The 16,485-nt window shown below is 33.3% G+C and overlaps 1 protein-coding gene across 50 annotated transcripts in view; it reads right to left on the bottom strand.

Annotated features, from left to right (window-relative positions):
• The window catches only part of LOC105463581 (adhesion G protein-coupled receptor L3), an 856,114-nt gene that overhangs the window by 470,174 nt on the left and 369,455 nt on the right, over nucleotides 1-16,485 (bottom strand). For all 50 annotated transcript variants that reach the window (XM_011710771.3, XM_011710772.2, XM_011710773.3 and 47 more), the window contains one exon: nucleotides 7,215-7,428. In XM_011710771.3, the coding sequence (XP_011709073.2) occupies nucleotides 7,215-7,428 (214 nt within the window). The remainder of the gene's footprint in view (nucleotides 1-7,214; nucleotides 7,429-16,485) is intronic.

The following is a 16,485-nucleotide window of genomic DNA, read 5'->3' as shown; positions in this document are numbered from 1 at the left end:
GGCTCATCACATAGAGTGACACTCAATATGTTTGAGAGTAAGGGAAAAAAAACAAGTCTCTGACTGGTAAGTGAGATAATTCTTTCAGGTCTTATCCAAGACCACCAAGGCATTACCTCTATGAGTCTACAAAAACCACAACATTATTGGGCTTGGGGCCCAAGTCCCTTCAAATACCTGGAAGGCCTTCTCAAGAAGGACAGGCACAAACAAGCCCAGACTGTAAAGACTACAATAAATATCTATCTCTTTAACTACCAAACACTGAAGAACACCTATAAGTATCAACAACATCCAGGCAAACAGGACCTCATCAAATGAACTAAATAAGGCACCAGGGACCAGTCCTGGAGAAACAGAGATATATGACCTTTCAGAAAGAGAATTCAAAATGGCCATTTTGAGGAAACACAAAGAAATTCAACAATAGCGAAGAGAAGGAATTCTGAGGTATATCAGATAAATTTAATAAGCAAATTGAAATACTTAAAAGGAATTAAGCAGAAATGCTACACTTGAAAACGCAATTGGCATGCTGAAGAATATTTCAAAGTCTGTTAACAGCAGAATTGATCAAACAGAAGAAAGAATTAGTGAAATAGAAGGCAGGCTATTTGAAAATACACAATCACAGGAGACAAAAGAAAAAAGAATAAAAAACAATAAGTATGCCTACGGGATCTAGAAAATAGCCTCAAAAGAACACATCTAAGAGTTATTGTCTTTAAAGAGGAGGGAGAGAAAGAGACAGAGGCAAGGGGGATTCATAGGGATAATATCAGAGAACTTTCCAAACCTAGACAAAGATACCAACATTCAAACACAAGAAGGTATAGAACAGCAGGCAGACATAACTCAAAGAAGACTACTCTGAGGCTTTTAATAATCAAACTTCCAAAGGTCAAGGATAAAGAAGGGATCCTAAAAGCAGCCAGAGCGGAAAAACCAAACCAAACCAAACCAAAACAAAAAAACCCAAATGACATAAAGCTCCAATACATCCGGCAGCAGTTTTCAGTGGGAACCTTACAGGCCAGGAGAGAGTGGCATGACATATTTAAAGTGCTGAAAGAAAAAAACTTTTACCCTAGGATAGTATATCCAGTGAAAATATCCTTTAAGCATGAAGGAGAAATAAAGGTCTTCCCAGGCAAACAAAAGCTGAGTGATTTCATCAAAACCAGACAGGTAATGCTAAAGGGAGTTCTTCAATCAGAAAGAAAAAAAGATGTTAATAAGCAATAAGAAATCACCTGAAGGAAAAAACAAAACAAAACAAAACAAAAGAAACAAACAAACAAAAACCTCACTGGTAACAGTAAGCCCACAGAAAAACACAGATTAGTATAACACTGTAATTATGATATATAAGCTTCTCTTGACTTAAGTAGAAGGACAAAATGATGAACCAATCAAAAATAATAACTAGAGCAACTTTTCAAGACATAAACAGTACAATAAGACACAAAGAGAAACAACAAAATGTTAAAAAGTGGGAGGATGAAGTTAAAGTGTAGAGTTTTTATTAGTTTCCTTTTTGTGAGTTTGGTTCTTTACGCAATCAGTGTTAAGTTGTCATTAGTTTTAAATAGTGGGTTATAAGATAGTGTTTGTAAGCCTCGTGGTAACCTCATGAAAAACATGTAATGGATACACAGAAAAGAAAAAGCAAGTAATTAAAGCATACAACCAGAGAAAAATCTGGTTTTGACCTTGTAGACTCCTTAAAAGGGATTCCAAATTTCCATGAACCAGGCTTTGAGTATGACAATAAAGGGTTAATAGTTCCTGTTGGCAAAGGAGACCTAACACAATTCCCTCTAGCTTTCCCCACAAGCTAGAATGAAATATTTGAATCATTAAATGAAATTTTTAATTTTGAACAATGCATATGGTAACATACAATTTCTTTCAAAATTTAATGAATAGCAAGAAATACTTGAAAGTAATTTAGCAGACATTATCAAAATGTACTTCCAGAATTGAAAGAAGCTAAATATTAGAGAAGAAGAAATAAATAAATGCCTTCCATATAGGAAATTTCCTGTTTCTCCATATTTTTTACATTTGGGCCTTGGAAAAAGTTACCTTCCTTCTCTCCTTTCTTTTCTTCTATATTTAAAAAGACATGCACACAGACAGTAATCTTTAAGTAATGTATTATATATTACAGGTTCTATGTCGTTCTTTCTTCTTATTACATAAAATGTGGATTCAATGGAAAAGTTCCTAACATGAGGAATTGTTTCTGATCCGTTATAGTTTATAAGAGATATACGAGACAATATAATGGATCTGTCAAAGAAGTAAAAGAGAATACTTGAATGGAACAACTCATGTATATAAATGCAGTTATTGTAGAACACTTACTAGGCTATGTACACTCCAAAACTGCCACTGGCATTTCACCTCCTCATACTGTTGAAAAAATTCTTAGCATCACCCCGAATGACTTCAGCACAACGCAAGATCTTTTGTAAGCTATAAAATTACCTTCAGTGCTATTGATATAAACTGAAAACTAATTTTTCAGAAAGATGGGAAACAACAATTTCTCTATTTTTTTTTTTTAAAGCAGTTTCATTCTGTCACTCAGGTTAAGTGCAGTGTTGTGATCACAGCTCACTGCAGTCTTAACCTTCTGGGCTCAAGGCATCCTCTCACCTCAGCACCCCCGAGCAGCTGGGACCATAGGTGCACCCCACCAGGTCCAGCTGACTTTTTATTTTTTGTAGAGACGGTACATCCAGGCTGGTCTTGAACTCCTGGAATCAAGCAATACTCCTGCCTCGGCCTTCCAAAGGGCTGTGATTACAGGTGTGAGCCACAGCACCCGGCCTTCTCTCTCTCTCTCTCGCTCTTTTCTGCATGTTCCTAATGTGACTGTAATATGTGAACACCCTGAGTCTAAAACAAAACTTAGATCACTCCTTTAAACAGAAAAAAAAAAAATACGCTTACTTTGTACATTTGACACCTGTACTTGATAGAAAACTCAAAAGAAATAATTTTTAAATGTCTAGATTCATGATGTTTGATTCTAAGAGTATTCAAAATGCAGGCAATATATCCATTTCCATACCTCCAGAAATAACTGCCAATATTTCTTCTATATTGTCCCCACTGAAAAGGCCATTAAATTTAACTTGGTTTTAAATACTCATTTTTTCGCTTTAAAATAATACATTGAGGATAAACATATAGACAGAAAGTAGATTGGACATTGCACAGGATGAGGAAGGAGATTGGGATGAACAGTAATTGGCATGCAGAATCTTATTGTGATGACAAAAAATATTCCAAAACTGATTTATTGCAATGGTTGCAACACTTGCTAAGTTCACTAAAAACATCATTGTACAATTGAAATGAGTGAACTATATAGGATATACAAATGCTTCAACAGATTTACATTAAAAATAAATCATTACATGAGAGGAGCCAGACAAACAGTATATAATATATGAAACCTTTTACTAAAATTACAAAGTGAGCAAAACTAATTTAGAGTTTTCGAAATCAGGATAGGGCAATCCTTGTAGGAAGGAATATGGCTGGTGCAGAGCACAAGGGAGAGCTTTCTAAGGCGACATTAATTTTCTGCCTTGTCTGTGATAGTTACATGGATGAGCTTGATTTGTGAAAATTCATTGAGGTGTACATGTATGATATATGCAATTTTCTGTAGATATATTATACATCAATAAAAAGTCCACAGCAGAACAGTAATAAACTTGTGAACGGAGGATGAGCAAAATATTACTAGAAAAAAGCTATGCCCTTGTGTTCTTTAATAGTGTTCTTCCACTTACATAGCTAGTATCACTTAGGTCTCTTCTGGTTCCACTAATGCTGCCATCTTTCAAGAAGCAGCTCTAAGATTTCCTCTCCAGTGAAATGCGCTCTTATATCATTTAGCTGAAAGAGCCTTCCTCCTTTAATCTCTTCAATACATATAAATGAGATAAAAAGTAAAATGTTGAGCAAATGATATAGTTGAGTTTTCTCATCTGCCAAAAAATACATAGTTTTATGGGGAGAAAACACAACTAACTTATTTATCCATCAAACCCCAAAGTAACTGTCATGGTAAACTGAACGTTGTAAACTTTCAAGTAAGTGCTGGTTAACAACTGAAATATTTCCATTAATAGTTAAGAATAACATGAAACCTAAGCTGAATGCCAAATGTAAAATTTCTAGTTATCCAGTTGCTAAACTGTCATTTTCATATTTAGATTTCCAAAGTTATGTGTAATATTTTTTTAAAAACTCTCTAAAATTTATAAAAATAAAACAAAAAGAAATAGAAACCATTCAAATAATAGAGTTAAGAAAGCTTTTAAGTGGCATAACAAAATTAGAGAGCATATTTATTTATTAATTTATATATACAAAGTTGCTTTTAGGTAAAATCAACAGGCAGTCTGCCTTCTAGAAGCCCACAATTTGCTTTAGACAAGGCAGCTGTATGATAATATAGGTTTGTTAATGTTTAGATGAGATTAAAGAGGGATGTAGATTGTAATAATTGAGTAAAAGTATAAGTTCCTGAGAAGGACAAATAAATCTGTTGTGATATTTTAACAAGTTATCTGGTAAGATAATGAAACAGAGGTAAAGCATGGACTATTGGTGGGTGGTGGACAGAATGGCATGAGAGCACACATGATTGGAGAACATGAAATCTGGAAAGCAATGAAGAAAGTGGCTTCTCTAGAGCATATATCAGATTACATAGCTCCACTGAAGAAAAATATGGAAATCAAGAGTTACAGCCTTTCAATTCAACTTCCAAATTTTTCACACCTAGCTTTAATTTACACGTCAGTATGCAGTTTAATTTATGCCTTTGTTCAATGTGTATTCAAACATCTGCCTCAATGACATTTCATGTCACTCCTTGCCTGGGGCATCTGTCTACTGCATCAAGCTGAAGCAAGTTATGGGCTTTTTAAACAAGGTTATACACGAATACAGTGATAATAATGCTATTTATACTGAGTAATAATCCTTCATAAGACACGCTTAGAAATGTTTAGACTCTGATACAGTCTCTTTCTAGAAGTTTAAGCAAAAGAAAAGAATTAAGATACCTTTTAAAAAAACATGTTTTCCATTATGATTTCAGTTTAAATGCTTTAATCTATTTAAACTGTTTATACCATTAGTATGATGTCCATATCATAAGTAGTAATTATTAGCACTATTTAACATGCTGTGGTTGGCATAATAGTGTAACTAAGTTCATTATAAAGCAGCTTAAACAACCATGACCATCGCGTCTCTTGGGAGCTTACAAAATAGAACCTGATTTCTTTTCTCAGAGAGTCAAAAACGCTTACTTTGGACAAGTCTAAATGTAGTACATTTAATAGTTAAAAGGCAAGTGAGAAACTTGCTTCCATGGAGAATTAACCACAGTTATTTCAGCTAACTGACAACTCATATTTGTGAAACCACCAGGAGGGCTTACACAAATGATTTACTAATGGTGCTTAAAGTATTTTTACTCTACAGATTTGTCACTTAGTGTACGCATCCCATATAGTTCAATGGCTCTAAAGAATCCGTTATAACTACTTTTCTGAAATAATTATAAGATTAAAGGCTTATTTTTGGAGCCGTTAATGATATCAATGAAAGGATTAAAACAATTTCAGTGAAAATCATACAGAGATGAAAGAGCTAATGCTTCTATTACATTTTAAGTGACAAATGAATCAGAGAAAGGCAGAATTTCCTTCTCAACTCACATTCCAAATGAATTCTACAGAATCTGATGTTTGATTAACTAAAACAAATAAACATAACAATTTAGTCCTAGTGCCCACTGAATAGTACTCATAGAAAACCACTCCTGAAATGCCATTAAAATACCTACAGACAATGAAATAATTAGAAGTCTTTCAGGCATAGCATTTAATATAGTTGGAGATACGTATATCAAACATGTAACAATGATAGAGGCACACAAGAACAACAAGATGCAACCAAACTTTTATCAAATGAAATCTCTAATTTTAATATCTTATTTCTTATTAATGCTCACCTTAGCATGAGCTGTCATTTTAGTAATAGACAACTAAAAGCCCTCAGATTTGCCCAGATTTCATTATCCTTCAAGTACACTTCAGATGCCTTGATCATCAAAAACTTGACATATTATAACTTGTATTAATAGTTTATACAACAGTAATTTATAAAAATAAGATATCGACTATGAATGTATTAATTACACACAAAAATACTTGCCAGAATTTTGAATATGAAGAAGACAAAAGGTGAAAAATAACAAAGGCTTTCTTAAGTACAAGAGAGAGAAACCTTGAAATCTACTGTTTTTGTCTTTAGACTTCAATTTGTTTAGTTTTATCTAAAATATAGTTTTCCCTATATTTTAAAAAGTCATTAAATAAGAGAAGGAAAAGAAATAACTGAATAGCTGTAGACTTATAGTAAATGAATGACTTTATCCCTGATTTCCAAGAAAGCATGGTAATAGTGAACAAATATCTAAGAGGTATATAATATATAGCTAACTTATCAAGAAATTTTAATATAAGCCTTATATAATATGCATTCCTATTGACCAGTCTTTTTAGAATCAAAAATATTTTTCTTACCCACTGATATTATATATTTATATTTATGTTATGTTAATATGGCCATATTTAGATTGCTCAAATATTTAAATTAATTTCATATGCTGAATAGCAAAAGAATACTTTTAAAATTATTTTCCATGGCCAACTAATCCTTAATCAATACTCTTACTATATTTTGATTAATGATTATAAAATTACCTATTAATTTTACTTCTTCTTTTTTTCCCTACATTGTTAGAAAGTTATTGTTAGCAGTAAAATAATTTTTCTGCCATATTTGGAGAAAATCCTATTTCTGCAAATTGTGAAAAATACATTTATTCTCTCATGTAATGAACTCAGTTCTAGAGAACACTATCAAAATAACAGCATGCAATGTCTTGCAGACCGTGAAATGTAATAGATAATCCAGTAAATTGTAATACTTTCCAAATGCTGTTTGCAATTAGCATTTTGGTGATATAGGGAATAGTCAGATATGGAAAACTATTTCAGAATACCCTAAAACACATAACACTGTTTATGTTCTTATGTTCAATATGTAACACAGATGCATGTTGAAGGTTTATATTATGCACAAAGAAAAGAATATTAGAAGTATCATACCTTTGAGACATAATCTTATAGGCATCTGGCAGATAACATCGGATATTCTCCATCTGAGCAGGGTCAGAGTCACAAATTTTGTCATCAGTCCTGCCATAGTTCGCACTTTCTATCATGATGACGTCTGTTCCTGGACAGCGGAGCTCTATAGGATAGCTCTCACAGGATAGCTCTCTGCGGACCACAGCCATCGGAATTGGGGCACGGCTGAAAGCTGCCAAAAGGAGGAAGAAGAAAAGAGATGCCATTCTTACCACATACAAAGGAAGATTACATGTGTTTGCTTTTCCAGTGTTTGGGGTAAATCAAGACCAAGATACAAAGCAGTTAAGATTCATAATCTTAATTAAACTAGAATATTTTTCTATTCAGTAACTTTATAACTATTTTTATTCTATTTTAACAAAAACAGTTCTTAAAATCTTTATCATATTTGTTTTTCTTATAAATGGAAAAAGGTATTGTCGATTTTGTATTAAACTCTTGGCCTGGTGCGTCCGATTAAAACTAGATAGAGATATCATCCAGTTTATACAGTCAGATATTCAGATAAACCTTGCAAGTGTTCCTTTCTTCTCTCTTTTTAATAACAAAATCATCATTGAAAAATTGCACTATCGCTGACTTTAAATATACTTAATCTATTTCAATTTTACAACATACTTCCATTGTTTGAGGCAATACTTCATGACTTCACTGTAGAACTAATGCATGCTATTTATTTAAGAAAATGGAGATTCGTTTGGAGGAAAAGTTATATTTTCCTTTAGCTCCTCCCCATACTCTTCCCCTAAAGTCAACAGGTAACTAGTTACCCATGTGGAGACCTCCAAATTATAATTTTCTTCACAGAAACAGACATGTGTGTGTTCTCCCACTCCTCGTTTCATTTTACTCTGGTAATTTTACTCAGGTAGTATCACACTATACACATTGTTTGATATTTTGTATTATTTTATTTATAAATATAATGATATATGATGGAAATCTTTCCATATCTGGATATTGTTTCCTTCATTTTTAATGGCTACATCTCATAAAAATATAAATTATTTAACTGGTCCTATGTTAATGGACACTTGGAAAAGTCTTGGTGTTTTTGTGTCATAATACTGCAAGGAAGCCTAAACCTATCTGTGCACCTTGGCAGTAATATATTTGAGAAAACCTAATTATCCAAATACATTTTATGGTATATTTCTAAAAAATGAGATCGATGGATCAAGAGGGCAATACATTTCAAATTTGGCAAATATCAATAGAGTTCAAATAAACTTGAAAATGTATACTTTCTACCAACAATACTTTCTTTTTCAAAACTAAATATTATCAATTCCTTTAAGTTTTGTCAATTTGATAAAGAATGGTATAATATCTTTAACTTGTACTACTTTACTTGTACTGTGGAATATATTTTCATATGTTTATTGACCTTTCATATTGCTTTTATTCGTGAATGGTTGCTTACATTTATGTAAAGTTTGCTGTTATAAAAGTTTTTTTGTAAAAGAAAAATAAACATTTGTCCTTTACATTTATGAGAAATACACTTTTTCTAGCTTGATATTTAATTTTAGATGTTTGCTGGACATCTATATTTAAGTTTTATACAGAAAAATGTCTGCCTTTTCCTGTCAAGTTTAACAGTTTCCCTCTCCAAGATTGTGAACATAATCACTGCATTATTGGGAAAGAGTCAAATGTTAAGTAATGATAACTCAACAAATCTTCTTTAATAAGTATGTAATTAAAATTTTAAATGAAGTGTTTACTGTCAAATAAGTTGATTTCCACATTAAGAGAATCAGTTATAGAGAAACATGTGATAGCTTAAATTTGCATTTATAGTTGATTAAATCACTAATGTGCACATGCACAAAAGACATGTATTTAAATAAATATGTGCTTGTCTTCTTGTGGCTTTTTTACGAAGCATGAAATGTGAAAAGAAGGGAGAGAGGCAGGGAGGTGAAAAATGGAGGGGCAAAGAAAAACATATAACTATAAATATTTTCACTTAAAGTTTAGAGAAAATATTGATTTGGTTTGTGAAATATACCCATAATTTAAGAGTTGAGAGTGATATGGGTTTTCATCTCATTTGTATGATATTTTTGAAAAAGTATGACTGTACCACAGACCCTAGGCAAAACGTCTTAACAGGTTAACAGGTCACTTGAAGTTCTTTAAGCTGCACTGCACAGTTAATTCCATTCTGGTTGGTGTTCAACATTTTATTTCTCTCTCTCTCTCTCTCTCTCTCTCTCTCGTGTGCACACACATACACACCCATAGAAGAATCTAGCATATCCACAGCATTGACTGAAGAGCGTTAACACAATTAAACGTTGGCTGTAATGTTATTTTTAAAGTTTGTTATTGTGTCAACACTTGGCAAGGTACTCTCACAATAGACACTAAATTTCTGATATGTGCATTTCTATTGTCCTTAAAATAAATTTCTTTGTTTGTCACTCAGAAATTGGATGCTTATTTAAATCTGAAGTCATTTTCAATACTGAGATTCTATTTTCATGGATACAGACATTTTCAATAGTGTATTTAAAGTCTTATATAATAGAATCATTGAATTAAAAAAAGGACTTTGGTGAATTTAAATGGAACATAGAGGTGTTTTTGTTTTTGTTTTCACAAAAGTCCTTAATATCAGAATTCTCAGAATGTTTTAGAGTAAATTTTTACACATTTATTAAGAGACAAATTGTTTCTTAACTTTTAAAAACATTTTATAAAAATTCACATTGAAACTGCTTCCAAACATTGAATTCATTATCTAGCTATAGTATGTTGACAAAACTAGTCAATTGTTTTTTTATAAACAACAAAAAAAAGGTTAATGTAACAATAAAACAACAAATTAGCAAAAAGCATCTGTTTCACTAAGTGGAGAATTTGGTTTATAAACTCATGGGTCAGTTTTGTCAAAACAATGGCATAACTTTAATTTGGATCTTCATTGTCAAAAATATGATTTAGTACCAGACACTAGACAGTTGCAAAGTCAATTAAAATGTCGAGGCCCGAATTTTCCATGTATCTTTTGGACTTGTAAGAATGATTCAACAGTTATGGATATGGCAATTTTTATGGAGAACCAGAGTTTATTTGTGTATGCTTTCTTCCACTAAGTGTATAATTGCATTTATATCATCAGTAACCCAGTGACAAACTGCACTCCATAAACGATGCATGCTTTGTTTAAAGGAATTTGTTAATGGGAATGTATTGCTGGAAACTACTCTATAAGATTATCTAATTAGCTATTTAAATTACTTTTAATTATTTTACTGTTTTAATAACAACCAAACTCCAAAGGAAAAAAAAATGATTTTTGTTAAGAAAAGGTTTCTGCCATTCAGTTATCATGCTACTAATAGAAAGACGTGGTTAGAAGAGGAAAACACTGAAACATGGAAAACGCCAACAATTCAAATGCAGAGTAATCAGTCAAATAGTCTACTGCATGTTGTGCCAAGTTAACATTGCATTGGGCATTGTGGACTGGCTCATAACGTAATAATTTGGAGCAAAGAAGGCATATACATACCTTCTTATGCTCCTTCCCATTTTTATTCCATGAGGTAATCTGTTATATCAAAGATTACAGTGTCATCTATTAGGTGTGTAATAAATATCTGCTGAATAAATTGGAAAAGGTTTAGATGTGAAATCTGGAAACCCTCCACTAGGATGCCACACTTTGGAACTACTCACTGACCACAGGACTGACTAAAGGGACATGAACTAATTACACTTCTCTGATAAAGATGCCAGAACCTCAGAAAGTTTCCAAATTTCATATCAAACATACAGCTAGTGAAAAGTTCTTTTGATCATGGAAATAGCTCCCTATTCTTGCTCACTTGTTTTCCACAGACATTAATCTGAATTTTTACTTATTTTCTGAGATTTTAGCCACTTCATTACTGAAACCTCTTGTTGTTCTGTTTCCTTCTCCTTGGGCTCTCTCCCTTACTGATAAACCTATTTGCTGCTTTTTGACTCAATATGCTATAAGTCCTTGATGAACTTGTGTGTGATAACTAAAGATACCAGACTAGGAATGGGAAGTGAGGAGGCTAGAAGTAGGCGACCAATTAAGAGTCAGGTGATTCCTCTTGGTCTCCAAGGACTGGGGTCAGAGACTTGCCAAGGTAATCCTAGGTTATAAACAGGGGGCTTTCAAAGAAGGGAATATTACTTCAGACATGCAATTATGGTACAAAACATATCATAAGTAAAAGACTAAACACAGTCTAAGAGGCAAGTAGCCAATTAATTGGCTGAGGTTATAACAAATATAATTAATTCAGTTGAAATGCATTAAATTTATGGTGTTAAGATACCTGCAAATGGTTAATAATCAGTTGGATGCATGAGTCTAGAATTCAGGAGTAGAATATAGGCTAAAACCATGTTAATATATAAAGTAGCTAAGTGAGTATCTATAGAGTAAGAGAAGAGGGATGAACAAAGAAGTCGAAACATCAGTGGTCACTGACGACTTGAAGAAGGTGCTCCTTATTCATGGGAGAAATATAGAGAAGGGCATTTCATATATGTTCAAGGAAGATTTTGACTGTATGGACTAAATCACCTGCCACTACACTGGCGGAAGGGAACGTAAATAATTACATGATAGATGAATCAAGCATTTTTCTGTCTCTCCCTGAGCCAAGTCTTCAATGTCCTAGTCAAATCTGTCTTTTTTTTTTTTTTTTTTTTTTTTTTTTTCATGCAGTAGATGAGCTAACCTAGAGAGGGAGTGCAGATATTTAAGGAGGTCAAAGTGAGTCAGGATAGGTAATCAAGGAAGTGACCATGTCCTGGAGATGCAGCAACTGTGGCCCTTTAAGAGCAATCCTTTCAGTACTCACATTGCAGTCAAGCTCATTCAAGAAGAGCTATCTCTAGGAGGGAATTGTCCCATGGAGGACATGCACATTTTGATTTTACCTGTCCTCAAACTTACTCTTTGCTGGTTATAATAGTGAAAAACACACCCCCGGATGGAGATTTAAGATGCTAATGAGACATGTGATGTATAAACAAGCATGTACAGCTACTGCACATGTGCACCCAGAGGACCACTCAGAACATGCTTACTAGTAACACCTCTTCCCACCCTCTCATGAATAATCATGTAAGATGACTCCCATAAAGGGAGTTTTCCCAGTAACACTGGCTGTCTTGTCCTTATGAGCAGCCCTCTCTGAATCATCTCTCAGGGTGTACTGTCTATTCTGCACCTCTGAATCATCTCTCAGGGTGTACTGTCTATTCTGCACCTAACTTTCAAAATATTCTTTCTTCTTTGCCATAAATTGCTCCATGCTGCATCTCCATTGCTGTGTGTCTCTTATTTAAATTCTTTAAACTAAGAAGAAAAGAACCAAACTTTCACAACAGCCATCAATACATGTGGCAGTTTTAAAATGTGTTCACAGTTCTTTGATACTCTTCCAGTATTCTTCCCTTTCCTTTTGAATGTGGATGTACTGAGTGAATCGCTTCTAAAGGACTTAGTGTTGTATAAATGAGTATATGATTTCAGAGAGTAGTTCATTAAAAACACACTGCCACTTCAGTCTCCCTTAGGTCCCTTGTTTTGTGCAAAGCCAACTATCGTATCTTGAGAGCACTCAAGCAGTCCTATGGAGAGGTCCAGGGAGCAAAGAACTGAGGCCCCCAGGATAAACTTGGGAGGCACATGAGAGAGGCACCTTGGAGGCTGATCTTCCATCCACCAGAAAGCCTTCCTTCAGGCAAATGCAACCCCACGAGACACCCGGGCTATACCCAATTAGTTAAACTACTCCTGGACTCCTAACATACAGAAACTGTGGAAGATAATAAATGTTTATTGTTTTAAGCCACAGAGTTTTTGGCTATACAATACAGTGCAGAACCAAGCCTGAGGGAATGTTTAAAGAATTGACACTGAAACTGTTAGATAGATATTGAAAAATTACCAAATCAATGAAAGAAAAATATTATGAATGATCATACAAATAGTCTAGTATTACCAACCATTTGCTTAAACAGCATTTAGGCTATTAGTATTTTTATGGAAACAGTGCTGAATTACTAATAGGTGCTAAAAATGATTTTTCCCCCTGTATCTCACTGATCATAAGGAAAAAGAAGAGCTCTTTTGAAAATTAAAAAATAAAAATGAAACAGATTTGATTCCTCTGAGGAAGAAGTTAATTAAATTATTTGTAAGTCAAGGCTAATGATTCTAAAAGAGTTTCTTAATTATAGATATGAACACTTACATATTTGAAAGTGTTCAAATATATTTATTGGCATGCCTTTGAAAAACATATTACTTAAATGCTGCCAAAAAGTAAATACTATCAATTTTAAGTTTCAGCCGAGCCTTTGACATAATTTTCTTAAATACATGTATTTTCTCTGTGTCATTTTACATGCCAACACATTTATCTAAGTTTTAAGAAATGTGCTCTGAAAATCTAATCCAAAACACTTGGCAGCAAAAACAACACTGGTAACCAAAAGAAATAACCCATCATCTACTCTCTTTAAAAGTACATATGCTATCAGTAAGCTTCTAATACACTGAATTCTAACAATTCTATTTCAAAAAAGAATACATATAATTTAAATGGCATTTTAGCATTTAACTAAGTGTAACAAAGTGACAATTAAAACTGACACCCTGAAAGAATAACCGAAGACAATTATGTTCTGAGGTCAAAAGCATGAAATTCAGATGTTTTAATATAAAGTTTCTGAACTTATAGAAAAAAAGTTCTAATGAGTGTTACATCATAAAACAATTAAGCAGCTATTCTTTTGACTTGTGGAGCTTCATCATGAACCTCATCCTTTTTGAGGGCACTTACACAAAGCTGTGACCTTCAAATGAAATTGTCTATGTGAAGACTGCCTAAAAAAGCAGCAAGTGTTTGAATACATGCATTCCATATCTACTTACTATAGCATTTCAACATTTAATAAAAATCACTTTCCACATTGTCTTCCAATTCATGAGGAATAACATTTCTAAAACTTTATCAAATTTCACATATCACAATTTTCCCAATCTTCTAAATGTCAAAAATTCCAAACCAGCTGTTCAACATGTTCTTAAGAGTAAGAACTGTAATTTCAAGATAAACAAGAATCCACTGAAAAGAATTATTTAGTTCAAAAGAAATTTCTTAAAATATTCCAATTTAATTCTAAATGCATATTGATCCCTTACAACGTGGATGCTGGGAGTTATTACACATAAGATATGGGTGTCATCTAAAGTCTCTCTTCACATTAGGTATTATCTCAGGCCTAGGAGTGGTCCTATGTGGGATGGAGTTCCAAGAGTCTAGCAGAAGCTTCAGAGTTAACATGTGAAGTAAAGGAAATGATAAAACTTCACATATGTGTAGCAAACTCCCAAAGGCAAGGGATGTTACTCATGATTAACAAGACCAGAAGGGGGAAAGTTCAGAGCAGGAGAGAAGAGATAGGTTGATGACCCAGAACATGGATACTATGAATCTTTCTGTTCTCCATGGGACTCTAGAAGCTTGTAGCTGGAGAAAGAATGAATACATGCCTATGCAAAGCTTAAAACATTATATAGCAGAATGATGTGGAACAGATAAAAAGTAAGAATTTCAGAGAAATCAAATAAACATGTGTTAGTGTGCTTAAAAAAGATTTCTTGAAGGAAGAAGATTTGAGTTGGCCTTTAAAGATGAAACAATATGTGTGGATATCGGAGAGGGGAAGAGCAAAATACTTCAGGCAAAAATTGTGAGCAAAGAAAGGTGTATTTATAAGGGAGGTAGGAACAGAACCAAACAGTGGTAAAATCAGAGAAAGTCTTAAAGTTAGACACAGAATATAGTTCAAATTAGTTAAAGCGATAGAAGATTATGACATAATACAATTACATAATAAAAAGATTTATCAAATTAATCTTAAAAATTATTAGACAATAGATTATTTAAACAGATTAGGGTTGAAGGAAAGAGAGTGTGGGTATTAATGAGGAAGATATTGGAATGAGCTATTCAGGGCAATATGACAATGATAATCGGTAACATTTATCAAGTGTTTTTCATGCACTGGTGCCTTAAAAGTATCACTTTATTTCAAATTCCCAATGATAACAGTTTAGAAAAATTATCATCCCCATTTACCAAACTGTGGCTTAGACAAAGATAAGAAGAATAGAAGGCATGAACTAGAAAATCATAGAGACAAAATGCAATAACTCTCCTTGGGTGTCACACACAGAGAAAAGAGGAAAGGGAACTTCTTTTAGGAAATATATAAGGTGATACAAGAATATTGCACTAATAATCAGTGGTATAATCTTTATGGATTCCCATTTCATTAGTGAAGTGAAATCTAATTCCTGAATATGAAATATAAGTTAAACATTCTATTCCATTTATTGTGCCTGGCAGGAACTTTTTTTCTTAACAGTACAACACATAATATAATTTTAAGAATTATTTCCTAACTCTAATATTATACTATAAAATTTAGTATGAATCTTGGTATAAAAATCTACTGTAGTAAAATAGAAAATATTACTTCAATTTTAAAATGTGATATTCACTGTCAAATTTGGTCACTACGCTTTTTTTTTTTTTTTTTTAAGAGACAAGCTCCCACTCTGTCACCCAGGCTGGAGCACAGTGGCATGATCATATGTCACTACAACCTAGAACTCCTGGTCTCAAGTGATCCTCCCACTTCAGCCTCCTTAGTAGCCGGAACTACAGGCATGCACCACCATGCCTGGCTAATTTTTTTTGTTTGTTTTATTTTTTGTAGAGACAGTATCTCACTATGTTGCCCAGGCTGGTCTCGAAATCCTGGCCTGAAGCAATTTTCCCACCTCTGCCTCCAAAAGGGCTAAGATTACAGGGGCAAGCCACCTCACCTGGCCTCAACATACTTTCACAGCAGTATATAAACATCATTCTTCTTTATTGCAAACCAACAATTACAAAGTTTATGTTATTCTTATGGTGGAGCCAAGAAAATTTGTAATCATGCAGATTTTAACAGAAGAAACCATAGGAAATTTAGTGAATAATAAAAAAACATTTTGAATAAACAGAGATAACAATTAAAACTATACAAAAATTTAATTTTCAAGGAAAGGGGTTATTAAGCAACAAATAAATGCCTCACTGCATTATACATGCTATCAAGAAATGCATAATCTATTCACATTCTTCCCTTCCCTCCCTCATCCCTCCCCACT

The sequence above is a fragment of the Macaca nemestrina genome, chromosome 3 (assembly GCF_043159975.1).
Source record: "Macaca nemestrina isolate mMacNem1 chromosome 3, mMacNem.hap1, whole genome shotgun sequence".
NCBI classification, from domain to species: domain Eukaryota; kingdom Metazoa; phylum Chordata; class Mammalia; order Primates; family Cercopithecidae; genus Macaca; species Macaca nemestrina.
The sequence above is the reverse complement of the archived record's forward strand: the minus strand, read 5'-3'. Positions and strand labels throughout refer to the sequence as shown.